We start from the raw sequence: 26,657 nt of genomic DNA, 5'->3' as shown, positions 1-26,657 counted from the left end.
TGAGGGATGGGGTGGCCACGTAAAAGAGGGAGCGAGGCTCTGCTTATTTCCCTCACAGCGTGGGAGGCCGAGGCACAGGTGGCATCCTGCCCGTCCTCCGCCGCGCACGTGGACGGTGGCGGGGCTGGCCCGGGGCTCACCTCGCTGCCGCACCTGGATGGTGCGCAGGGCCAGCACGTTCTGCTCGTCCGACAGGAACTGCTTCATCTTGATGAAGGGCTCCTTGCCCTTCACCGTGAGCTTGCGCCACGGCTTGGGCCGCGCCAGGATCTCGCTCACCGAGCCCTGCGACAGTCCCAGCACGTAGTGGCCGAACACGCGCTGGCCGATGTTGTGCTTCAGCAGCTGCTCCTTCACCTGGAAGGCGATCTCCGCCGTGTCCAGCTGCTCCTCCTCCGGGACGGCCCCGTCCGCAGGCTCTGGGGCCGCGGCGGGCTCGGGGCCGGCCACCGAGGGGGCAGCCGACGCTGGAGGCTTGGCCCCGCCATAGAACGCCGGTGGGAATGGCAGCAGGTTGCCCGTCTCCCCTTTGAAGGCAGCCGGGCCCATCTTGTGCTTGGGCAGCAGTGGGTCCCCAGCTAGCCTCTCCCCTGGTGCCAGGCTGGGGAAGGGGGACAGCGAGAAAGTCCTTGGCCCATCGGAACCCAGGCTGGGGCCCAGCAGGGGCTGCCCAGGGCTCAGGGACAGCGGGTCTTCCGGGCCTGGCGGAGGTGGAAGCTGAGGGTAGGAGGGCTCCGTGCCCAGCGTGCCTTTGATGGAGTCATCCTCTGAGGGGTCCTCCTCTAGAACACCGGGAGGGACGCGCAGATAGACAGGGGCAGAGAGGCCGGTGGCCAGGGAGGAGAGGGTGCGCAGGGGCAAGGGAGATAATTAGAGAGGGAGGCAGAGAGCGAGGGCAGGAGCGGGAACGTGGGGTAGTGGAGGGACAGGCTGAGGGAAAGGCTACAGCCTCAGAGACGGGAAACACCTTCTCCGGCTGCTTCCCCTCCGTTCTCAAGCCTCACCTCCTGGGACCCCCTTCAAATGCTAGTCTGTGGGAGCCGCCTGCAGGGCCAGGCTCACTGCCACCCCGGAGTCTGTGCCTGCGGCACTCAGGCCACCCGGCACTTTCAGTTTTGTAGCCAAGGGAACCAATAGTGAGCCTGCAGTCTTGGGGAAGCCCACGGGGCTGAAAGGCCACTTGTGGGGAGATGGCAGTTTTAAGCTGTGGGCTCATTCCCTGGGAGCTGGCTGTGGGGGTGGGGTGTGGACACCCCCTTCCCGACTCCTCAATTCTTCTTAAAGCCCCACTGCCCAGCTGGACTCAGGGTCGAGGGGAGCTAGGGGAGCCTCGGCTCTGCCTGTGATTCTGAATATGGGGAGCACCGCACAGTAGGGGCTCAACCCACGTGCCTGGTCTGGTCTTCCTGCCCCATGAATGGCAGTGGCCCTGTGGTGGGAGAGAACCCAGAGGCGTCCCTCCCCAGCCCTCAGCCCTCGGCCCCTCAGAGTGCTCCTCGTCCCTACCAGGGTTGGTCAGAAGTGGCGGCTTCTCCAGTAGGAACTTCTGTGTGGGAAAGAAGGCCTCCTTGGCCATGAGCAGCGAATCGTCGGGCTTGGCCAGGGCCTGAGGAGATGGAAAGCAAGGCTGAGAAGGCACAGTTGCTGCAGGCTCGGGGGTGGGGGCAGCTGGCTTTGGGGGCCAGGGGCGGCGGCAGGGGCAGGTACCTGAGGGAGGCTGCACGCGCTGGAGGCCAGCTTCATGGCTCTCAGGATGCTGCCAGAGAAAGCGGAGAGGCCCGAGGTCAGCAGCCCCGGCGGGAGGAGAGGCCCAAGTGAGGCGTGGCTCAGGCCTTCTGCTACTCCCCCCAGATGACCTTGGACGCATAGCACACTTGCCTTTCACTTGTTTGCCTTCTGAGACAGGGCTTCTCTGTGTAGCCTTGGCTGTCCTGACTCACTCTGTAGACCAGGCTGGCTCTGAACTCACAGAGTGCCTCTGCCTCCCGAGTGCTGGGGTTAAAGGTGCGTGCTACCATTGCTGAGCCACACTTGCCTCTTTCTTTTCTTTTCTTTTCTTTTCTTTTCTTTTCTTTTCTTTTCTTTTCTTTTCTTTTTTCTTTTCTTTCTTCCTCCCTCCCTCCCTACCTCCCTCCCTCCCTCCCTCCCTCCCTCCTTCCTTCCCTCCCTCCCTCCTTTCTCTCTCTCTCTCTCTCTCTCTCTCTCTCTCTCTCTCTCTCTCTCTCTTAGGTAGGGTCTCATGTAGCCCAGGCTAGCCTCAAACTCATTATGCAGCTCAGGCTAGCTTGAACTCCTGATCCTCACGCTTCTACCTCCTAGGTGCCAGGATGACAGTGTGCAGTAGCACCAATCTGCTTTTTCCTTTTTTCCTCCCTTTCTCCTCGCTTTCTCTCAGCCCTTCCTAGGGAAGGAACCCAGGGCCTCTTGCACATCATACGCGTCCTTTGCCAATGAGCCACCCTGCCTCCCGGCTGTAGTCGGACACGGGTGGAAACTGTAAAATGCACGCTCCTCTAGAGCGTTCCACAGTGCAAAAATTGGATTTGCCTTGGGCTACTTGCTGAGTCCTGAAGTGTTCCACAGGAATGGAGGGGTGTGTGCGCCCTGCACTAGGAATCATGGGAGAAGAGATGATGAAGTCACAGCTGTGCCTGGGCTCCATGGAGTACACTACCACAGTCACACGAGGGGTTTCAGCATTTGACCCCGGGGACGCCAAGGCTCAACTGTCCACTGAGAACTGCCAACGGCAGGCCTGAAGTCACAGGCTCCTTAATGTGCTCTAGTGGCTCCTGGAGGCAGCTGGTCTGGTGAGCCCCACATGCCCACGGCCCGTGCTCATCTGTGTGGTGTGTGAGTCCCCAGCATCCACATCTTTGTGAAGAAGGAGCAGTGGGGCTGGCTAGTCCCTCTGTCAACCTGACACCGTGTCTTTTGGGAAGAGGGAACCTTATCTGAGACGAGGCCTCCATGCGACCGGCCTGTGGGCAAGTCTGTGGGGCATTTTCCTGATTAACGATTGACGAGGGAAGGCGCAGCCCTGGTACAAAGTGGTCTCGGTGCTCTAAGAAAGCAGGCTGAGCAAGCCATGGGGAGCAAGCCATGGGGAGCAGGCCAGGAAACAGTTCCTCCACGGCCTCTGCATCAGCTCCTGTCACCAGGTTCCTGCCTCAGCTTCCCTTGATGATGGACTGGAACCCGTAAGCTACCAGTTGGCTTTGCTTGGCACTTTACTCACAGCAGGAGGAACCAACCTGGGATCACCAGTTTGTTTTGCTGAGGCCCAGCCTGGGTGGATGAGGCTCCTGCGCCAGCCTCCTGAATGAATGCTGGACCAATGGGTACACATCCCCATGCCTAGCTCAAACTGTGCCAATTTTGATGGGCCAGATGCCAACTGGAGGAGATGTGGACCCCAGAATGGGCAGCTGGGAGGGGAGCACCGTACCTCAGCTCTGTTTTAATCTCTTCGTAGTCAGCCTGGGCCTCGAGCTTTTCTTGTAGTTTCTAGAAGACAAATGTGGACAATGACGCTGGCCCCGTGCTCCCAGCCTGCCGCCACCCTTGCCACCCTGGGACCTGCCTCTATGGCCTCAGACTTGGCCACGAGCTGCCGCTCCAGGTCGGCGATTTGGTTGGCGGAGACCTCCTCCAGCTCCTGTAGGGAGTGTCGCAGCTGCTGAGCGTCCTTCAGCAGCCTTAGGATCTCTCTGTCTTTGGAGGCCAGGGCTGCCTCCAGCCGGGGCCCTGAGCACAGCGCGAAGCTCACCTTCTCCTGGGGACAGAAGGGGCTGTGAGCGGCACTGAGGGGCTCAACCGGGGCGTGCTAGCCCCGGATCCCGGGCAGAAGGGGATGTTCCGTCTGGTGGTCAAATACTGTTGTGCGACCTGCGTGGCTCCCCGTACATAAGCCACGCTTCGTTCAAGGCTTTCGTTGTCGGAAGTACAACCACAGCTGGGTGGGAGGGTAACCTCTGCGCTCTGGAGTCAGAGGCGGGAGGAGGACCACAAGTTCCAGGTCAGCCTGAGCTATACAGTGAGACTGTGTCTCAAAACAAACAAACAAAAAACTAGAAAAATAAAATAAAAGCGCCTGTTGATAAAGCAGAGGCCTGAATTTCAACTGTATAACACTATACACACACACACACACACACACACACACACACACACACACACACGAAAGGCAGTGAGCAGGGAGGAACCTCAGTAAAGACAATTCTAAAATAGGTCTGGGCACACCAGGTCTGTCTGGGTCCTTCCCCAGCCAGGGAACCATGGGCCCTCAGGACTAGAGCAGAGATGAGGCAGTCACGGGCCGTGGTGCTGTGGCATCTCCTGATTTGTCCCAGGCCTGTCAGCCATCTGGAGTCTCAGAAACTGCCCCCGAGTCTTCATCCCATCTACGACAAGGGACAGGCCGTTATCTGCGGGAGCCGGTCAGGCTCAGTTACACGGTCTAAGAAGACTTAGCGGGGGGGGGGGGGGGGGGGGAAGGAGAGACTTCACATACAAAAACAACCCGTCGCTACTAATCCTACTCTCTTCCTTGGAGATAAATGCCAATTAAAACAGGAAGCGGATGCCACCAATACATTAAATTAATTAGCATCAAGCGCCACTGTTGTGTTCAGAAAAACTGCTCCCCAATTCCCCCGCCCCCGGGGCTCCCTGTGTGGCTATTAGCCATTTGCAGTTCCGCGGGGGTTAATTAAGAAACACTGGCGGCTCCTCCCCGGGCGGCCACCAAAGCTCCCTCGTTCTCTAGACAGGACAGTCACCCGGCAGATCACCCACTGTCTCCTGGGACACAAGCACATGTAACTTCCTGGATTCTCACCCGCACACAGCGAAACTCCTGGGCATCGAGGACCCATAGCCGCTGACACATATCAGCACACACGCACACCCGTGGGTGCAGGAGGCCATGAGCTCTGATGCACAGAGCCAAGGAAAGGCTGACGGTAACAGTGAAAAGCACTGGCTAGTTCCCAGCACCTTGAATGAGCCAAGCACTTGTTTTTATAACCCTGTAAGGTAGGTGAGGATGGGGGGGGGGCGGGGAAACCAAGGCATGGCCAGCAGTCAGCGTTTGCACACGCGCACATGCACCATCACCGCTGTGGGCAGAGACACCGTCCAATATGCAAACTGAAGGAGTGCTGTGATGCAGGGCCTGCATGTTAGAAACGGTGGAAGACACAGCAGCCACCTGCAGTTAGGTAACCGGCCAGCACGCGGGGAACACGGGAAGGAGGGTGACCAGTGTGCAAGGAGGAGGACATGAGGGTAGAAAGGTGGGCGGTGACTACAGTCCTCAGGCAGGCAATGACCCCAGGACCCTACTGGGTGCTGGCCAGGAAGAAGGAGATGGATTTCACTCAGGGACCTCGGGGATGAGAGCCGGAGCTGGCTCCTTATAGCATGTGGCTGGCGGGAGGGGCAGGTCCCGCCGGAGTCACTGGAAGTTTTAGGATTTACGGGCTGAGTACAAGCCCTACGCCTTCTAACAATCCCTGGTCAGGGCCACAAGGTCCCAAGCGGCCACCCAACAGCGGGAGACCAATGTTCAACAGTGCCCCCTGGTGGCCACCGCTCACAGTGCGCCTCAGCCTTGCTGCCCAAATCCTGGTGCCCTTTGCAATGGGTGTGACCCTCTCTGGCCTTCGAACAATTACAGCATTCCCAGGCAAGGTGAGGGAGGCATCCGAAGGAAGGCACGAGGCTTTTTGTTAATCGCCAGTCAGTGGAGGCTTGAACACTGAGAGTGGTGGCTGTGGCGTTTCCCTGCTGGTTCAACAGCGCTGCAGTGACTGCTTTACTATGCTGACCTTAGTGAGGCCCTGCCCGGGAGACCCGTGCGTCCCTGCTTGCATCCCGGTGCCACCTGCCTTGTCCTGTGTGCAGAGACATGGCTTTGCCGCTGCCTCCCCCTTCCCAGGGGCATCCTTACCCCACTGGGTCCCTGGGGGGAACAGCATGCCAGGCGGATGGAGCTGTTGACCGATGCCAGCTGCTCCCGCAGGCTCTCCACCTCCCGCTGGGCAGCCTCTGCTCGCTGGGGAGGAGGGAGAGCAAGTGAGAGGTCAGAGGACACAAGGACCCCTACGCCTGCACCACCCCGGGTCTCCAAGGGTCTAAGTCCCTTTGTTGTTGGTCCTGAGCACAGGCTGGCCCTGTCACCGAGCTCTGGGCTGGGCACAAAGGGAAGAGCGGCTGCACCTCACCTTTCCCGGGGAGATGGTATTACTGAATGCAGGCTGCCAGGGGCGGCTCTAGATGGTGCTGGGGGTACCAGGAACACCAGGAGTGAGAGCACGCCCTCTGCCAGGGAGGCAAAGGCGGGAAGGGGCTGTCTGCACGTGCCCAGGTGGTTCTGTCACATCCTCAGGCCTGTGTCTGTTCTCAGGCACTGGATCTAGACTGTGCCCTGGAGTCTGCAGAGGTGGGCACAGTTCACAGGCTGTGACAGGCCTTTGGGCAAGCTCCTTGGCTTTCTAAGGCCTCAGTTTCCCTTTTGCAAAAAGGAGGTATTAAAAAAATATCAGAGGAGGCCCAAACGTTTTTTAAAAGAGAGAACAGGGCCTTTTTTCTCTAAGTAGTCTATGGTAGAGCTTAGCTCCATTCATGTATTTCCAGGATCAGTCAGGCTGGCTTTGGACTTGATATGTAGCGGAGGATGACCCTGAATTCCTGGGCCTCCTGTCTACCCCAGGTGTGTACCAGCACACCGGGCTGTGATCCCAAGCCCACACCACTGGCAAAGATCTGCAAGTTGGGCACAGTACTGACCTCATCAGACAGGCAGACTGGCCCCTACAAGCAAGGCTCAGTTTGGCTACACTGCCACGTCCTGAAGGCGCACAGCCTTTGCCCAGCAATCCCACTTTTGGGACCTGGCCCCATCATACCAGCTCCTGCATGTGTGAGATGGCGTCTGTCTGAGGCTAAGTGTGAACGTGTTGGTTGGGAGGGGAGAAAGGTGGGCATTAACTATTAACAGTCATCTATAGTGGCCTGGCTAGAGGAGAGTCAGCGATCTATAACCCACTACCCGTTCTTATAAATAAAGCTTTATTGGCACACAGGCATGCTCAATTGTGGACACAGTGTCAAAGCTTTCCTGCTACAATGGTGAAGATGCCTCTTTGGGACATAAAACATGGCTCACAGAGCTAAAATATTTTTCTTTTCTTTCCTTTCTTTCTTTCTTTCTTTCTTTCTTAGAATACTTTTTAAAATGAATTAATTTTTTATTTTCTTTATCAGTGTTTTGCCTATATGTATATTTGTGTGTGAGGGTGTCAGATCCCCTGGAACTGGAGTTGCAGACAGCTGTGAGCTGCCATGTGGGTGCTGGGAATTGAACCTGGGTCCTCTGAAAGAGCAGCCGGTGCTCTGAACCACAGCCATTTCTCCAGCCCCCAAATATTTATTTTCTGATGTTTGGTTAGGTGAGGGTGTGCCAGAGGGCACGGACACTCGTCTGCCAGAGGCACGCAAGGAATGTGGGGCGCATGCAGGCCCACTGGTTGGTTTGTGGATGGGCGGGCTGCTCTGGAAGAGTCCAGAGACTGGTCAGACAGGTTGCTGGGGGATGGGGCAGTGCCCGGATCGGCCCTGAGTCATCTTTTCTGAATTTTCAACTATGTGAGTGAATTAATTACCTATTTAAAAGTACAAGACTGGGCCAGGCGATATTGGTGCTTTTAGTCCCAGAGGGGGACAAAGGCAGGCAGACCTCTGCGGTTTCAAGGTTAGCCTGGTCTACATATCAAGTTTTAAGCCAGCCATGGCTACAGTGAGAGCCTGTCTCAGAACCCAAAACCACTAAAAATGCTGTGCAACCAACAGAAATGGGGGTAGTTTAATGATCACTAAAATCACACGGGACTAGCTGGGCACCACGGTGGTGCACACCTATAATCCCAGCACTCAGGGAAGCAGAGGCAGGCGGATCTCTGTGAGTTCGAAGCCAGCCCGGTCTACAAAGTGAGTCCAGGACAGCCAAGGCTACACAGAGAAACCCTGTCTCAAAACAAACAAAGAAAATTAAAAAATAAAATCACCCAGGTGCTGGGCTGGGGGTGTGGCTCAATAGACAGTGTCTGTTCAACACACAGGTAGCCCTGGGCTCCAGCCTGCGACACAGTTTATATAAAGCATAAACTGAATATGGCAGCACACATCTGTAATTCCAGCATTCAGGGAGACAGGGGGATCGGGGGTTCAAGGTCATCCTCAGCTACACTGGGAGTTCAAGGCCAGCCTGAGATACTACAGATCCTGTCTCAAAACAAACAAAAACCCACCCAACCAACCATAGGAGCTGAGGCCAGGAAAGCCACTGCCGGGCCCTGCCTCTCTTGGGGGACCAGAGCAGAGGCTCCAGGGGTGTCAGTAGCCTGCACTGTGCCCACAGAGACTGGCCTCAGGGCTTCTGTCCTGAGGGACTCTGCCACGGGGCCTCCTGCGGTGACCTGAGGAAAATGACCATGTGACCTCCACAGGACTTGCCTGCTGATAATGGGGCTGTCTCTATACCCTCGGGCAGAAAGGAAGATACTCAGTAATAACGTGTTGCAGGCCCTTTCTGGCCACCGTTCCTCAGCTTCGGTACTGCAGGGATCTTGGTGAGACCAGAGAGCCTGGGCCCAAATCCCTGCCATTTAGCTGTGGCTGGGTACCCCACTTCCCCTGTACCCCCACCCACCGGAGGCTCCTGCTCACTGCTCACCTGGTTGGCTTTCTCCAGGTTCGTCATGATCAGGCCGACCTCATCTGCCCTGAGAGACAAAGGGAAAGGGGCCCTGAGACAGGCTGGCAGCCTCTGCCCCTATCTCTGCTGCATAGAGCAGGACCATGGGAGCTTCCTGACTGTTGGGAGTGGGGACTGGGCCTTAAGACTCCTCTTTTTTTTCTTAAGACTCCTCTTTTTTTGAGACAGGGTTTTTCTGTGCATAACAACCCTAGCTGTCCTAGAACTCACTCTGTGGAACAGGCTGGCCTCGAACTCAGAGAGATCCCAAGTGCTGGGATTAAAGGTGTGCGCCACTGCTGCCTGGCACAAGACTCGTCCGGAGGCAGCCGGACCCACCACCCTCAGGGCCCCAGTCTCTGGGGCGCCACCACCAATGCTTCTCCCAACTGTACCTCTACCGAGCGAGTGCCCTTCCCCTTAGGGACCAGCTCCTACAAGGCCTCTGCTGTGATTCCCTAAGGGGGTCACTTGTCTGTTGGACCCTTTCCTCCATAGTGTGACACTGAGGGCTTGGGACAAGCCTGCCCAGCATTCTGGGACCCTGGGACCTGAGGGACACTATTGTTCACACCCATGCTGTAGGCCTTCATTGGCACCAGCCGTCCCTACTGTCCCAGGCGTGCTTCCTAATGTGTCTGTCATCCCGAGGCTACCTGCCTGGGCCGACCCTGCCTTCTCTGCCTGCCTCTAGCTCTTCCCTTGGAGGCACCTGTCCCATGCTCAGCACAGTGCCCGTGCTGTCAGTGCATACAGTAAGTGCTCAGTAGTTTCTGTGAGTGGATTCATCATGGCCTGTTGCTGTCTGTGTCTGCTCTAAAGGCAGGGTCACGAGTTAATGTCACAAGTTAGTTTCCCGCAGGGTCTCAGTATAGCCCCAGCTAAACAGTAGGTGCTCCATACATGCTCATGGGGTGAGCAATGTTTTAAACCTGAAGACGTGCCTGTACTCTGAGTCATTTAGGGGATGTCACTTGGCCTCTATGGGTTATGCTGGGAAGCTGAGGAGTGGGGACGGCTCCCTGGTCAGGGGTCAGGGGTCAGGGGTCAGGGGTCAGGAGTGAGGCTGCCCAATGGCCTCACTCAGGTGTTGTGACTGTGGTGTGTGAGTGGAATGGGACGATGGGTCAGGTGCTTGCCTGGGGACGAGGACCAGGGCGAGGAGGAGGTGGCCTGCGTGGGGCAGACAGGGGGAGGAGGTGTCCCCCGCTGACTTACTTGGATGCGGCCTCCTCATCGTACTTCCTCCTCAGCTCCAGCAGCTCTGTCTGGGTGGCCTTTAGCGCTGGGAGAGGTGAAGCCGGGTGAGGTGCGGTGGCTGGGCTCTAAGCCCATTTCTTTCCCTCCCTTGGCTCCCCTGCCCCCCTCATTCCTACCCAGTCTGGGTGGGAAAGGGATTGAGGAGCTGGCAGGGGGAGGGGGCTCCTTCGCCCTGGGAAGTGCAGGGAACAGTGGCTGAGTGGGGCTGCGGGGATGCCCACTCTGCCCGGCAGGCCTGGGTATGAGCGCTCAACCCACCCCAAGGCCAGCCTGGCCGGCAAAGGAAGGAGTTCCAGTCTGTGACAGCCACTCAGGTTTCCGGGAAAATCCCAGTTTTACTATTTGTTTGGTTTGGCTAAGGCTGGTATAGAATACTCTGTGTAGCTCAGGCTAGCCTTAAACCTCCTGCCGCAGCTTCTTGCCAGTTACACTGAGAAATTTGAGAAGTGGGCTACTCATGAGCTCTGAGGCCCCAGACCCTGCCTGATCTACCCGGCTCATTCTACCTGGTGCCCTGGACACCAGCTGTGCCACTGACTCCGTGGCTCAGTGCATGCCCTCTGCCGAAGAGGCACTTTGATTCCAACCCAGCTTTCAGCTGGTCCCTGCTGAATGAGCGGCTTCTCTGCACTGTTCCTGGCTTCCCTCCATCTTCAAGCATACCCAATTCATGTCCCTAAGTTCTGACCAAGTTCATGGCCTCACTGCCCCCAACGATGCTTCAAGCCGTTTGGTCTGAGGGCTGCCCCCTGAGCCAGGGTCATACCTGAATGTAACACCTTGATTTTCTCCTCTGCCTCCCCCAGCCTGGCTGCCAAGGTGACGTGGACTTCTTGGAGGCCCCTGCAGAGACACAGGACTGCTCACGCTCGTTGCTGGGACCCACCTGGTCCCACCCTGAGCCAGGCCCTCCCCACTGTCTGCACCTTGCTCTATGTGAGGCCCGGACGTGGCGCATCCATCACCCCCACAACCTGCTCCAATGCCACTGCCCCCTGTGGCTGCGCCTCAGTTCCCTTCTCTGTAAAATGGAGCTCCTAAGGGGTGCAGCCACGGTGGGTGTCGTGGAGCCTGGCATGCCGGCCCCACAGCCTCCCTGGTTTTGTATCCCTTCCTCGGAACTGTTCCACTGCCCGTGGCAGGAGCTTGGGCGCTCAACCAGCCCACTGAGGCCATCCTAAATGGGACCTGGCCCTGGCAGCAGAGAAAGAGGGGCCCTAGTGGGGCTGGAGGGAGCTTACACACACAGAGCAGGCTACTGACTGCTGCTCCTCACAGGGAATGAGCCCTTGAAGGCTGCCGTCACTTCCTTCCCCTCTCAGGGCTCTTTCCTCTCAGTTACTCTCACCTTGCTGCTCCGGGCAGGCTTCCACCTCAGGGCCTCTGCCCTGGCCGCTCCCCTGGCCTGTCACACCTTCCGTCTACACTTGCAGGAGTCTCACTGACCGAGGACTCTCCCCACCCATCACCATGCCCTGTCCCCACCCCCGGTGCTCTAGAAAGACCACCCCCCAGTTGATCTCCCCACTCTTGCTCACCGTTTTATCACCATGGCTTGTCTTTATTTCTGTCCCTCCCACCCCTGGCCAGCTCAGCTGCTCGCTAGCCTAGGCGCTGGCAGACAATCTGGGTGAGACCGCTGTCTACCCTCCGCTGAAGCAGCATCGAGGGGAAGAAGGCCCCTCATGAGGCCGGTGGGCCTGTCTAGGCCACAGATAGCTTCAAGAGCAAGGTGGGGAAAGCAGCGGAGTTCCCAGAGAGCAGGAGGCCAGGGTTCTGCCACCGGACAACTCACAGGAGCTCTGTGACCACGTGACCCCAGATGTGCTTAATATATGCATATAAACTACACCACCACCACCAACAACAACAACAACAGCAACAAAATTAGCTGTATCTCTCTGAACAACGCTGATGAATGGGCCCGGACCAGCCCATTCTCTAGATGAGGCAGGTGAGGCTTGAAGAGTGACATGAGAGTCGCAGGGCGGGCCTCAGAGTCCCTCACCCTTCCCCGCCTCCCGGGCGTCCCACCCTCCCTCCTCACTTCTGTCTCTCGGCCTCATCCTTCTGCAGCAAGGTGTCTGTCAGGAGGGTGTTCTCAGGAACTGGCAGGTGGCTACCGTTGGCTGTCGTGTGCTCGGTGGGACACGTGCCCTCGTTCTGCTCTGCAGAAGACAGGGAGGACTACACTCATCACTCGGACAGCTGCAGGCAGAGGTTTTCCACAGAGCCCTGGGATGGCTCCTCAGTTTATCAATAGAGAGAGCGGGGAGGGACCCACTGGCCTGCTGGCTGGCACGTTCACAAAGTGTGCTGGCCGGTTTTTATGTCAGCTTGACACAGGCTATAGACATCTGAGAGGAGGGAACCTCAATTAAGAAAATACCTCTAGGGGGTGGAGAGATGGCTCAGTGGTTAAGAGCACTGTCTGCTCTTCCAGAGGACCTGGGTTCAATTCCCAGAAACCACATGGCAGCTCATAACTGTCTGTAACGCCAATTCCAAGGGGTTTGGCACCTTCACACTAATGGGATCTTTCACACTAATGCACATAAAATAAAAATAAATTATTAAAAAAGAAAATACCTCGATAATACAGGGCTTTAGGCAAGCCTGTAGGACATTTTCTTAATTATTGCTGAAGGAGGGCCCAGCTCATTATGGGTGGAGCCATCCCTGGGCTGTTGGTCCTGGATTCTCTAAGATGTCTGAGCAAGCCGTAGGGAGCAAGCCAGTAAGCAGCACCCCTCCATGGCCTCTACATCAGCTCCTGCCTCCAGGCTCCTGCCCTGTTTGAGTTCCTGTCCTGACTTCCTTTTGATGATGAACTGTGATGAGGAAGTGTAAGCCAAATAAACCCTTCCTTCCCCAAGTAGCTTTGGTCCTGGGGCTTCACCATAGCAATAGGAACTCTAAAACTCAAAGTCAAGCTCCCAAGGTTCCAGCCTCAGACAGCCACCCAGGGGTCCCTTCTGAACACCTGCGCCCCTCTATTATTTTAAAATTGTGCTAAAACATACGTGAGATCTAGAGCCTTAACTGTTTTCAACTGACATTCACGATGTTATCTGTGTGCTTGTGTGTGTCAGGCTGAAGGAGACTCCGTTTTCCCAAATTCTGGAGGTTAGACAAAAGCTAGCATTCCTCAGAAACTTGTGGCATTGGTTCCCTACCAAAAGCAGACACTTCCTCTATCACTGGCTAAAGGGACAGATGGCTTTCTGTGGTGCATATTAGTGTACCAAAGCACATGCTGGCCTCCAGGCTCCCAAAGCATCACAGGCACCTGTTACACACTTCACAGGCCATGCTCAGCTCATCTAACCCCCTGTCCTAAACTCCCCGGCTCACAGGCTCCCCTGCGCCCAGCCACTCCTTGTCCTCATAACCCTGCTATTTTGCCTACGCTCCTACTTTTATGGAGCGGTCATATTGTCAGTTTATACAGTTGGCTTTTTCAAAGTAGTTTTGAAACAGGATCTATGTAGCTCGGGCTGGTCCTTGGGGTCTCAGCCTCCTGAGTGCTGGAATGCCCAGGCATGGTGGTTAGCATGGCTCTGACAGGATGTCCCGTGTACATGGTGACAGATGGCAGCATCAGCCGCCCAGCTACCAAAACCCACTGTCACTCGAGGCCTGGAAGCCCAAAGGGTGCTCAGCTTCGGCTGAAGCGCTGACATCCAGGTTTGCCCCCAACGTCCCACGGGGGCGTCATCGTTACCTCTGGCGCTGGGCGGCTCTGGGCACCTCTTCCACGAGCTGTGCACGTCCTGTAGGGGCTGTCCACTGGGGTGGAAGCTGGGACGCTGCAGTCTGTCGTTCAGAGTCCGCGCCACCTCAAATGAAGGAACAGGGTCTGCAAGGAAAAAAAGAGAGACAGAAGGGGGGCTGTGGGTGAGGCGCCATGGGGTCAAGACAGCCTTCCACAGGAAGCCAGGGAGACAAGCTGTAAGAGCCGCTTGGAGTCACTCTGATGGCTACAGGAAGCAGAGGCCACGCTTCCAACTTAAAGACTGAATTTCTTTTAACTGTGTGTGTGTGTGTGTGTGTGTGTGTGTGTGTGTGTGTGTGTGTGTTGGGCGCGTGTACATGAGTGCGGGTGGCTTCAGAGGCCAAAGGTGTCAGAGCCGTTGGCGCTGGAGTTGCAGGTGGTTACAGGTGGTCAGAGCCATCTGTGAGGGTGCTTAGCTGGAGTCCTCTGCAGGAGCAGCACACGCCAAGCCACCTGCGGGGGTCCTATGTTTAACTTCCTGGTTCCCAGTTAGTGGAAATGTTTGGGAAGGATTAGGAGACGTGGCCTCATTGAGAAGGTGTGTCGATGGTGGTGGGCTTTAACGTTTCTAAAGCCCATGCTGGGCTCAATCATTTTCTTTTACTCACTCGTTCACTCACTCACTCATTCATTTATTCACATTTTGTTTCAAGACAGTCTCTCTATGTAGTCCTAGAACTTTCTGTGTAGTCCAGGCTAGCCTCGAACTCAGAGATCCACTTGTGTGCGGCGCCATGCCCCACAGCCAGATCCTGTCTTACTCTCAGCTACTTCTCCAGCACCATGCCTGGCGGCTGCCATGCTCCCCACCACGATGACAAGACGCCCCTCTTCCCCCGCATAGTGTCTCAATCATCGTGTAACTGACATCTGCTGTTATGGTCAGACCCACAAAGGGGCCCCACACAACGACCACATGCTCAGGGACACAGAGGCAGCAGAACTGCTGTGGGGTCACACTGAGCGAGGACACTGCCTCCTGGTGGGACCTAGTCCCCACCTTTCCAGCCCCTTTCGGCCAAACTGACCATTTCTCCTGGTGCCCCTCATTCCCTGTTCCCAGTTCCTGGGTGGGCACGCCACAAGCTGTGACACGCGCCAGTCAAGTAGAGGAAAACCCACTCGAGGAGGTAGGCCTTGGCCAGCCTCGCCATTTTACCCGTCACACTCGAGAGGCCACAGGGAAAGACACCGTGCCGGTGACGGAGCGGCTCCCACAGTCCTCAGGGTTCCCTGTGGCTGGCTCAGGCAGTCAGAGGTCAGAGTCTCTGATGGGAGCTCACGCATGTGACCGGTCCCCTCGTGTGCAGCCGCAGCCTCAGCAGGTGCAAACGATGCTCACAGATGTGCCCGGGGCCACAGGACCTGTGGCCCCAGTTCCTTCTCATGCCCCGGAGCCCCCTTTCCACCGACTCTCCCCCTTGATTCTTGATTCTTGGCAAGCAGCGGTTCCTCTCTGTGCCTCACCACAGATGGCCGCACCCGGGGGGTGGGAGTGGGCGTTGTGTGATGAGGAACATAGAAAATGGTCCGCGCAGGCCCCAAGACCTCAAACACACAGAAACCCCAACTATTCCTTCTTCATGATGCCCTACTCTTCAGAGGCTATGCACAGGAGCGCCAGCAAGGACACCCTCCCCTTTCTTCCCAGCAGCTCAAATGCCACCTCTTACAGGCAGACCTCCATATTGAGTCCATCTTGTAACCCAAGAACAGACCCTGTGCACCCACAACTGTCTCATCACTCTGTAAGTCCATCTCCTTATCCCTCAGTGGTTAGGTGTCTGCAAAAGACGCTGGGATCACATGCATTCTTGCTTTTCTCTTCCCCCTGAAGCTGGCTGAAGTCTAGCCCGACACATTTTTGCTGGCAGCAGACCTAGGCCGTGCCTGCAGCGGGCGCCTTCGGGTCTGGCTGGACCCAGGCGGTCCCTTGTTTGAGTCTTCTGCCTCCTGTTTGTTTAGGTGGCGGGAGGCCGGACGATGCGTGTACTGAGGTGAGCAGGTGTGAGGGACTTGGCAATGGCTCTCTTCTGTCAGCACCCCCCCCCCAAACGCCTGTCATTAGGCCGGGGCCTGCTCAGCGGGGTGTGCCATTATGCCTCCCCGGGCTGGTGTAATTATACATTGACATAATTAACCCAGCAAGCGCATTAGGCAGGCCGGCTAAAAATTCATCTCTAATTATTTGTTGTGTGCATGCTAACGAGCCCATCTGCACTGCCTTTGTACAACACGGACAAATTAATTTACAAGTCTAGATTTTTTAATAAGTTCAAGGAATTGCTTTCTATTGTGGCCTGGTTTTTGAGGAAGGAAGGGGGGGGGAAGGCGCTGAATGTTTTCAGGGGTCAGGGAGATTAGATAAATAGCACAGGATAGCACAGGCTGAGGAGGCCAGGGGCCAGGGAAGGAGGCCCAGGGGCCCGGAGGGCCAGGCCAAAGGACCACACCAGCAGGAAAGGATTCCTGTCACCTGCTGTTCACAGAGGCCAGGGACAGCCCTTTGTCCTCCCTGAGGAGGAGGTCCTGGAGCTCCCCACAGGAGAGTAGGAGGAAAGTGGGCGGTTCTTACTTCCCAGTAGGCGCTGATGGGGAGATTAAAAAGACACTGAGCTGGGCCTGGTGGTGAGGCCTGTCAGCTCAGTTACTTGAAGGCTAGGTAGGGCAGGAGGATTGCAAGTTCAAGGCCCATAGTGCTTGTCTATGTACGATGCCCCGGGATTCAACCTTGGCCCTCCACAAACCAGGATGGTGCATGGGCGTCAAGGCCAGCCTGGGCTACAGAAGAACAAAAGGCTGGCGATGTGGCTCAGCGGCAGACTGCTTGCCTGGAAGGCTGGAGGCTCTGGGTTTGACCCTCTGCACCATCTACATGAACAGATGGAAGACAGGGAGGGGAGAGGTGGTGTGACTCGGGGTGGGACCAGCCCCGGCGACCTGATCCCCACGTGGCTCTGCCTGACTACTGCTGCTCAGAATCTGGTGGGTAGGAGTGTGGGAGGTGAGCAAGGTGAGGCGCTGGCTGTGGCCACCCAACGGCCAAGAGCTCAGGAGTGCTGGGGCCGGGCAGCCTACAATGATGCCCCGGGCTGCTATCAGGGGTCCTGGGAGAAAAGCGTCCAGCCTCCTTGCTCTGAGATACACCACCTTGGAGCTGCTGAGAGACTGCCCAGAAGGCTCCCCGGGAGACAGGCTGGCTCATTTCATTTGCCACTTACTCCCCAACCAATTACACAGGTGGGGGCAGTAGGACCCCCCCTCCTCCAATGTCCGCTAGACAATTGGCAGCAAGGCTGAGATGGGTGCTTGGGCTGCTTCCTCCATCCACTGTGGGTCTTGGGGTCCCCAATAGAGGGGGTAGGTGCCCCCATGCCTCCTCCAAACCAGGATTCCTCCCAGCCTGTGCCTTTCACTGCCATATGGGAAGCAAGTAATGTTGTATCTCTATTGCCCAGATGGAGAAACTGAGGCACCAGTGATGGTGCCTCCCCAGGTTGAGGCGATGGGGGCAGACCCCCTCCCACAGGTGGATCTCCAGGACAGGCTAGCTAAGGTCCCCATGTTCCAGCTGATGGGTGTGGAGGAGCCTAGAGCTCCCTAGGGAGCCTGTCACGTGGGGCCAGGCACTCAGCATTCTCCTGAGCAGGGTCATGGATTTAGAATAAAGGAGACCCGCTGGGTTAAGACCCCACTCTCGCTTCCATGGGGGAGCAGCCTGCAGACAGGCCTCAGTTTCCCCTCGGGTGAGACGGAGACACTATAACACAGGGCAGTGCCCCTCAGGGTGACTGACCCGCTATGGGGCCAGATTCCTGGGAGCTGAGGGATGAAGGTCCTGGGATCTGGTATCTTGGCCAGCCTGAGCAATTCAAAGAGTCAGAAGACAGGGAGGGGTTCAATGTGGGTCTAAGGGACAGGCGGACCAGCGAATCTGCGAGAGAGAAGAGGATGGAGTATCCCAGCTTCGCCTCAGCAGAGGGAGGAGGATGGAAAAGTGAAGCAGTGGGCCTGTGAACAGGTGGGCAGGCGTGGCCACCCAGGAGAGACCTCCCCTTGTAGATGGACATATCTGGCATGGAAGCTTTGAAGATGGCAACAGCCTGGCTTGAGTAAGGGCAGTAGGAATCAGGGGTCTTAGGGCTCGGAAAACCCTTCTCAGACCATGTCAGGCTAAGCTCCCCTCCCCGAGGCCGCACACTCTCATCTGTTGAATGGCAGAGCAGACCTGCCATTATCCCCAGGATGAGGAAATGAACGTCCGTCCACAGAAGAGGCCTAATGTGCTCAGAAGCAGTGGCGGAGGGACTTGAACCCAGGGCTGCCCCTCGGTGGCAGGGCGGTTGCCTTGGGGCACCATAGGGAGAAGCTGGCTTCTTAAATGCCACCAGAAACCTGGGGCTGGGGCCAGGGGACAGTGTATGGAGCTCTGTTCAGGTTCCTGTGACAAGTGTGTCCCAGGCACACACTCAGCATTGACCCTGTCACGCAGGGAAGGGCCGCCGAGCCGGATACTCTAAGGACATGGCTATTTATTCATTTATTTTCAACTCAGGGTCTCTCTACATTGCCTGGGCTATCCTGGAACTCACCATGTAAACCAGGCTAGGCTGGAACGCAGACCTGCCTGTCTCTGTCCCCAGGTGCGGGGATTGAAAGCATGAGCCATCATGCCTGGCTCGGACGGAAGTCATTGGCCACCTCACGGTGACCTTCATCCCAGAGAGGTCAAGATCATGCTGGAAGAAAGGGGGAGCAGTGAGGCTCCAAATCAAATCCTGGCTGTGACACTGGCAGGGAAAATGGCTTAGGGTGCCTTGGGCCTCGGTTTCCCCACAGGCAGCTGGAGATAACAAGGGGACATAGTACACAGGGTCAGCACTGGACAGTCAGCTCACAACGCCCCAGATAGCGTAGACCTCAGTTCCAGGCACTGGACTGTTACGGTTTCTGCTGGTGAGAGGGCTGTAAGCCCCTCCTGCCCCACAGCACCCAAAGCGGGGGCAAGGGGCACAGTGCCTGGCTCCCCAACTCAGTCTCCTTCAAGGCCACAAGAGCCAAACTGCCCACAGCAGTGACCGAGTGTGTTCAGGACTGTGTCGTACCTACCTATTGGCCCTGCAAGGGGCTACTTGCCAAGCTAGCAGGTAGCTTGGCTGAAGCTCTCAGCTGGGCACTGTGCAGGAGGTCATAGGTCACAGGTGGGGTCAGCATGGGTCACCCTTCTGCCCTGACCCTCAACTCACAACCTCTAGCACCTCAACCTTCCTAACATTGTGACCCTGTAGTACAGTTCCTCATGTCATGGTGACCCCCAACCATAAAATTATTTCTGTTGCTACTTCATCACTGCAGTTGTGCTACTGTCATGAATTGTAATGTAATTATCCGATTCCGCCCCCAATGAGGTCGGAACCCACAGGCTGAAGAGCTCTGCTCTAGAACCCTGGGTGTATTGTGCTCCAGGTGACTCAGAGCCGGAAGTCCGGCAGGCGAAGGGATGTGCAGGTTAGTGCAGGGACTGTGGCAACTCAGGATGTGACGCGCTGATCCCCCCCCCCCCATACACGCTGTGTGCAATGTGTCCTAGAGAGGGCGCCAGATGGGAGGCTACCTGTACGGTCCAGGCAGCTGTGGGTGGGGACTGCGGCAGGCTGGGAGACAGACAGACAGGCTTCCTGGGCTGGGGCAGGGTGGGGGCCAGCAACTCATTGCTAGCTCTGTGTGGTCGCAGACTGAATGAAGGGAGAACAGCCCTTGACCTGGGTCTGTTTGTTCCCTGGCTTCTCCCAGGGGCCCGGCAATTAATGTGGGGTGTCCGAGGCCAGTGATAGGGGAGGGAGCTGAAGTGGCTGCCTGCCTGGGGCGTTTCGTGGCATCCCTGAGGAAGGTGCCATGACCTGCTACTGGGACCATCTCAAGGTCCACTGAGGAGTCATGGCTACAGACAGGAGAGGTTCTGGGAATGGACCAAACTGCTCTCCGTATGGGGTGAAGCTGGGGAAGGCAGAGGGAACTCTTCCTCAAGCCTGCAAGGTGCAGGCCTGGGAGACAGGCCTTGACATCTGACCGCCATAGCTGTGAGGGTACAAGCCTGTTGCAGCAGCAGCAGCCACAAGCTCGTGGCTGGTGAGCGTGTACCAAGTGCCAGGTGTGGCCCCTCCTTCAGTCACACACTGCCTAGGCCTGCTGGGTGCTAAGCAAGGTTTGGGCTGTGGGAGCAGCGAGAGAGGAGAGCCCTGGCTTTCCACACTCGCATGGGGCAGATGGGGCGTGTGTCACAGAGAATGAGCTCGTGGGATAGGCTGGGCAGGGCAGATCCATCTTGGGGTGACACTGAGCAGAGCCAGCCAGCACGGTGATGAAGGAGAATGCTCTAGTCAGTGGCGTGATGGTGGGGTCGCATCTGGAGAAACAGCCAGGTCAGGCTGAGGAAGGCGGGCTGCTTCCCTCTCCTGACTCCTATCCACGAGGGTCCTCATGCCCACAGGCCACACTTACAGATGAGGGTGTTGGGCTCAAGAGTGGCCACTGACACCCAGCTGTGTCCCCGCCACTCCTCTCTGCCTGGCGACATTTCCTCGGACACCAGGTCAGGGGCACAGTGAGTGACGTACTGCCTCCTTTAGTGACTGCCTCCCTTAGGGGCTCCTGTAACCAGGGCCTGTGTGGATGGGGTGGGACAGCGGCCCTGCGGACACAGAAGCTTTTTAATCCAAGCTAGACTTCTCAAAAGCAAATGTGGGAACCCCCAAACCCACAGTGTCTGAACCAGTGGGCTTGTGGATAAGCTGAACCGAGGGGGCCCCTAACCAGGGGGCCAACAGGCTGGGGTGGCCACAGGCAAGGAAGGGGATGGGCTGGAGCCGGAGTAGGGTGGATCAGGGCCATGGCCTGCTCCTGATGTACGGGTGGCTAATAACAGGGGCGGGTGGCCCCCTTGCTGTGTCTGGTCACTATCGGATGCTCACGGTGGGAGGCAGGGGCTGAAGACACAGGGAAAGAAGTCTGGTGCTCCCCTCCCTCTGCGCCCACCCGAAGTGGCACACTGAGGATTTTTTGGGATGCTGGAGCCAGAAGGCTGGCCATGAGGCTGCTTAGAAACATGTATGCAGAAGTATGCGCCCCTCCAAGCTCCAACCCAGGCAGCGGCCTGCTCCCATCTGGGCTCGAGTGGTGGCCATGTGGGTGGCACACAGACTAACTTCAATCCAGAGTCCTGACTCTTCCTTAGCAGATGGGCACAACTACCTTCCTCTACAGCAGCCGTGAGCATCCCCGCTCCCTCGCCCCCCCCCCCCCCCGGTGTTCATGGTGACAACGGCGGCCACCCATAGCTCAGCAGGTACTACAGGCCAGGCACCCGAGACTTTCTCTCCCTCAAGGTTGTAGGGAATGAGGTCATCTGTCCAGCGGAGACAGCAGCCTGGAGAGGGAGAGTCAGTTTCCCAGCCACAAAACACATAGTTGCGTCATAGTGCAAACACAGCTCCGTGTGTGACGTTTGTGGGACCTCCCAGGAGGGCAGGGGGAGTCCATCTCGCTCAACACCACGCCCCTGTGGTAGGAGAGAGGCCGACTAGCAGTGGGTGCTCAACATCTGCCGAGTGAGTGGCACAGGGGGACAGGTGTGCGTCAGGCGGCACGCTGGGGTCTCTGCTGCGCCACAGCTCCACGGAGATGGGGTACCATCGTCCACATCTTATGTGTCAGGGGAGACAGGCATGGGAAGGGCCAGGCGCTCAAGGAGAGACAGACCGGCAAAGCGGGGCCTGGCCCATCCCTGTGGCCCAGACCCCTCTTCTGCTGCCCCCACACTTGCAGCTCTTTGCTTCCCTCAGCTCTGGGGGTTCACACAGGTGAGGCCGGGGCCCTGCTGGTGAGAGCATCCGGTTTTCAGCAAGGACCTCCCCATCCTTCCAGCCCGGCTCTCCCAAATGACTGTGTCACCCCGCATCTCAGATTCCAGCGCTTCTCAGCTGTGTGGCCTCCACCAAGGGACCTGACCTATCTGAGCCTACCTTGAAGGGGTGCATGAGTGTGTGTGGGTCAGGAAGGTTGTGCCTGTGAGGGGCTGGCTGATGCCTGTCACATAGACAGCACACCAGAAATGTCCTGGCAAGACGGTACCTCTGTCTTCCATCTGAGCTCAAATGAAGTGTTTCTGTGTGTTCTTATGACTCTCTAGAGACACAGGCATTGAGGGAGGGAGGAAGAATGGGAGGGAGGGAAGGAGGAGATGGTAGCAGGGGCCAGCCACTCTTCCCAATTATACTAAATGTTTTCTTTGCCGTGGAGGCCAAGGTGGCTTGATCACTAGAGGGCGCTAGAATTAGTCGTTTGGGAGAAAACTCAAAACTAGTGATTTTCCCTTCTGCTTCCATCAAAAACATATTCCACATGGCTCAGATTTAAAACTTCAAAAGATCACAAGAATACTCAAAAAAACCAATTTCAACCTTCAGGTGAGAACGTGCTTAAAAATAGGACACAGAAAAAAATATTTGGTAAGATTCTCTACTTTCCAGAAAGCATCACCTGAACGGCTGCTAGGTACTGTATATAAAAGAGGTTATGAGCGAAGTTAAAAAGCAAAAGTCAGTTTAGGAGAGAAGATGCCAAACAGTACCAATGCCCTTATCCCTAATATACAAAGAGCACTGACAAATCAATAATAATTAAGTCCTGACACACATGGAGGAATGACACAAATGGTCAATTTACAAAATATACTGCATGAGAACACACCGTGTGAAGAGAAAATAAAGAGCTGGGCAGACCAACAAGGAGGAACAGATTCGTTTTGTCCTGACCACAGGGTCTGTGATCAAGACAGGCGGCAATGTGCTTCCCTTCCCTCATTTTTCTTTCTCATCCTGGAACCCTGCAAAGCCACACTGAGCCCTTGGCGCATGGGCAGCGTGGGGGAGGGCTCAGGAACAGTGACATGAGAGAAGAGACTGCATGGCAAGGCTGCCAGGTCAGGAGTCTCAGCGAGGGACCACTTTCACGCTGGGGAAGGGAATGCGGAGGACGCTGGTCACACAGAGGACCAGGCGCCACCCTGCAGACTCACAGGGGACAAGACGAGGCGCCAAACCGCAGCTCTCTTTCACTTTCCAGTCATCTGAGCTGAGGCCATAGAAAGCAAAAGCTGCTTTCTTCCTTTGCTTTTTTTAGGTTTGGAAGGTGTATTAAAAACCTCCAAACCAGCCGGCCCCAGTGCCTGTAACCCCAGCACTCGGGGAGACAGAGGCAGCCGGATCTTTGTGAGTTCGAGGCCAGCCTGGTCTATAAAGTGAGTCTAGGACAGCCAGGGCTACACAGAGAAACCCTATCTCGAAAACAACCAAAACAAAAACAACAACACACCCCCTGAAGCCAAGCAGCTCCCCACCGCACAGACTCGGCTGCGACGCTGCCCACCCAGCCCCCCGGGGTCCTGGACAGGTAGCTACCCCACAGAGATCCACGACAGACTCTGGCAGTGCCGACTGCACAGGCTATGGGATGTTCCTAAAAGGCCTCCACACACCGAGTGCCGAGCTCTCGCGTCAGTGGAGCAGGAGATTCCCACGACCACCTCTTTTCCAAGCAGAGGCCAGAGAGGGTGAGGCTGCGGGCTCAGGTCGCACAGCTTTGCCGAGGACCACGTCCTGGCTGCGTGTCTGCCGCCGCAGCGGGGACATCCCGTCTGCAAGCGGTCTGCCCCACAAGCCACTGCGGGAGCAGGGCACACTGCAGGAGTCCTCACATCCTGCGCCCGGAGAAAACCCAGGGAGCCTGGGGGCCACTCACCTGACCGGCAGGGGCCTCGGCCGTGTGTCCACGCGTCCCCCGGGCCGCCCTGGCTTTCACCTCTTCCCGTTTCCCCGTCTCTCTTTCCTGTGCTCTAGCCACCGGGTCCCCAAGTTCTCCCGCTGAGGCCGGGCCGGGTCCCCCACGACTTGGCTTGTGTGCAGTGAGGATGTCGGCTGTCAACACGGCCCGCCGGAGCCAAGGGGTTTAAATCAAGTCTTCCCTCACAACAATGACATTAATTACGCTTTTAACACATTTTACTGGGTGTTTTTTTTTTTTTTTTCTCACTTCGTGCCACATCTGTGCGAACAATATCCAAAAGATTTACGGTTTTCTTCCGTAATTACAGATACACGGACTGCGCACTTATCAAAATAGTTGCTGAGCAATCAGAGTGTCGCTGCCTGCCAAGGGCTGGGGCTGGCAGCAGCCACTCATTCAGACGGAAATGTTGAATCAGGACTTGGGGGGTGAGGGGGAGCTGCGACAAGTAATCTGCCTGTCAAGACACAGAGCGGGGGAGAGTCTGTGCGCCCCGGCTGTACAGGGGTGGGGAGCGCGGGGGTGGGGGCGTGGGGGTGCTCCGGGGCCCCCCAAAACCTCCACGTCTGACATTTGCTTCTCGCGTCTGCGGATAGCGTTTAATGAGCACCGAAATATGTCTCCCCGATTCCCCGAAGAAATCATTAAAACACTGTGTTATTCTTAAATGTCTCAGAAATGAATTAGGGCCCCTAAAGGGCCTGTTTGTGTGGCGTGTCTCCATCCGTTAAGTCTCCTCGTTTTCTAGCTCGTTTGACAGCTGGGATGTGCCCCCCCCCATCACGGGAGGGGACCTGGGCTTGGAGTCAGCGCCCACCAGGCTCTCTGGGCTCCCCAGGCCCCCATCCCACCTCCGGGACCCCTGAGTGAGTACCCAGGCGACGGGGGACGCGGGTGAGAGGCGGCGAGGACTTTCCGGAAGGTTCCATACCAGTCTCGGGGGCTCGCGAGGCTCTCGGCTGGACCCATAGCTAAGTTAAAACAGTCCAGGGTCCGGAAAGAAAGATGAGGGTGGCACGGTGGCCTCAAGAACCGAAGCACTGGGCCCTCTGTGGGTGTGCGCATGCGCCCGCGCGTGACCTTGGCCTTTGCCTGGGTGCCCACGCAGCGAGCCTGGGTAATGACGTTCGCCCACAGCCAGGGCGTCGCGCGGTGCTAGAGGCGGGCCCCCGGCAGGCCTTTCACCCCATGAGCCGCCTCCCCGGCTGCTTTATCAGGCCGATGCTGAGACAGACTGTGTCGCCCTGTGCAGCCCAGGCTGGCCTCAGCCTTCTGAGTGCTGGGATCACAGGAGTGAGCTACCATGCCCGAGTCTGGATACCCCAGGCATGGAAATGGCTGGTGTTCCCCGGGGCTTAGCATGGCAGTTTATTGGAGTGGTGGCCTTGTGGCCCGAACGCCTGCTGCGTGAGGGGTAGGTGTCAGCCAACAGATGGCAAAGTGCCAGGGACGTGTCCTTTCAGCCAAGCATGCTTAAAAAGGTCACACACTGGACCCACATCCAGACCTCGGAGCAGCACCGCGTGCGGAACCCAGCTAGGACCTCAGACATGGCCCCCGATGGCGGGAGGCTGCTGTGTTCGCCTCACTGGTGGCCTTAACCGCCGCCGGGGGGCATTCAGCTCACCCACAGAGCATTGCTGCCCGGCCTCCCTGGAGTTCCAGAATCTTGCCCCAGAGGAAATCCCTACGCCTCCTCTGGTCCCTCTGGCCTCTCATGGTGGAACTCAATGCCCGCTCTTCGAACACACTCATGTGTTGCTGTCATGACATGGGCACTCCTTCTCACGGCTGACTCGTGCTCCAGTATGGATGGCACAAGCTTCAGACATCTGTTTATCTGATGGCAGACATGTGTGGGTATGTGTGTGAGCGTGTGTGTGTGTGTGTGTGTGTGTGTGTGTGTGTGTGTGTTGGCTCTGAGCACAGTGAGCAAGCTAAGGGGCTGACTTCTGCCTTGTTCACACTGTAGCTGTGGGGAACCACCCAGTATTTGTTCTTTTGGGCCAGGCTTCCTTCAATGCGGTGATTCCGGTGATTCCGAGGTTGGCTGTGGGCAAGGCAGCATTAACCTCTGCCCCCTACTGGCAGAGTCATCTGAGGCCCGGCCCCCTGGGGCAGGGATGGAGGAGAAGCCCCAGGTGAGTGTCACATCAGAGTCCACCTTCCGCCCGCAGGGCAGAAAGCCAGATGGTGGATGGAGGGAGCCAGGCTGGTTAAATCACCCCCACCCCCACCCCAGCTTCCCGAAGGCCTGGCCTGCCCCTGGGACCAGGCCTGTCCCCAGACCCCAGTGCCACAGTGCCACAGCGGTGTCTGTCTGTGTCACCTGCTCATGATGCTCCTCAGTGGCAATTATTCAATTACGGAGCCCAAGTACCTCTTACCTGGCGCTTCGATTAATTGCTTGTAAACACTCAGGAACGCTGCCTCCGCCTCCTGACTTCTCTTACTGAGAGCCACCACCTTAGGAAAGAAGAGGAAGTGTCATGTGCAGCCATGGCCCTGGAACTGCAAGGAGACAGCTATCTTTTTGTGCAAAGCAGGAGGGGGGAGCTGGGGCGGAGGCCCCCACATGAAGGGATGTGAGCTCAGAGCCCAGCGGCTCTGTGCCGGCTGTGTGACCTTGGATGAGTCACCGCCCCTCAGCCCTCTTCCTCGTCGGTTAAATGGGGTTGGGTTGGCTAAATCTTAACAGGACCCACTTCCTAACCTGGTGAGGAGATCTAAACACAGGGAAAGGCAAGCAGTAGGCTATTAATAATGTTGGCTATCAATATTTACTCTACGCACAAGGGCAATGCTGTGAGTTCAAACATGACATGCTTTGGGAGAAAGTGTGACACGCTTGGCAAATATGAAGTTGTCACTTCTTAGAAGACCCGAAGAGCTTCAACCAACATCAGAGAGTAACAAAGTTTATGTGAAAGTTTCCGGTATACTGATGGTGCTCAATAGATGCTTCCCAACTGAGTGGCTGACCACAGAACAGGCAACTGATGAGGAGTTGCGTTCACCCCA

The 26,657-nt window shown here is 56.9% G+C and overlaps 1 protein-coding gene across 17 annotated transcripts in view; it reads right to left on the bottom strand.

Moving 5' to 3' along the window:
- Cux2 (cut like homeobox 2) overlaps positions 1-26,657 on the bottom strand; it is a 183,416-nt gene that overhangs the window by 18,460 nt on the left and 138,299 nt on the right. For 11 of the 17 annotated variants that reach the window (XM_060382429.1, XM_060382440.1, XM_060382430.1 and 8 more), the window contains exons 4-15: positions 26,024-26,102; positions 13,743-13,877; positions 12,066-12,186; positions 10,785-10,861; positions 9,977-10,043; positions 8,738-8,786; positions 5,954-6,058; positions 3,584-3,775; positions 3,449-3,507; positions 1,708-1,756; positions 1,507-1,627; positions 141-782 (exon numbers count right to left, since the gene is read on the bottom strand). In XM_060382429.1, coding sequence (XP_060238412.1) covers positions 141-782; positions 1,507-1,627; positions 1,708-1,756; positions 3,449-3,507; positions 3,584-3,775; positions 5,954-6,058; positions 8,738-8,786; positions 9,977-10,043; positions 10,785-10,861; positions 12,066-12,186; positions 13,743-13,877; positions 26,024-26,102 — 1,696 coding nt within the window. The remainder of the gene's footprint in view (positions 1-140; positions 783-1,506; positions 1,628-1,707; positions 1,757-3,448; positions 3,508-3,583; positions 3,776-5,953; positions 6,059-8,737; positions 8,787-9,976; positions 10,044-10,784; positions 10,862-12,065; positions 12,187-13,742; positions 13,878-26,023; positions 26,103-26,657) is intronic. The other 6 variants (XM_060382437.1, XM_060382435.1, XM_060382436.1 and 3 more) reach the window with 2 other exon arrangements.

This window comes from Meriones unguiculatus, chromosome 4, assembly GCF_030254825.1.
Source record: "Meriones unguiculatus strain TT.TT164.6M chromosome 4, Bangor_MerUng_6.1, whole genome shotgun sequence".
Taxonomy (NCBI): domain Eukaryota; kingdom Metazoa; phylum Chordata; class Mammalia; order Rodentia; family Muridae; genus Meriones; species Meriones unguiculatus.
The sequence above is the reverse complement of the archived record's forward strand: the minus strand, read 5'-3'. Positions and strand labels throughout refer to the sequence as shown.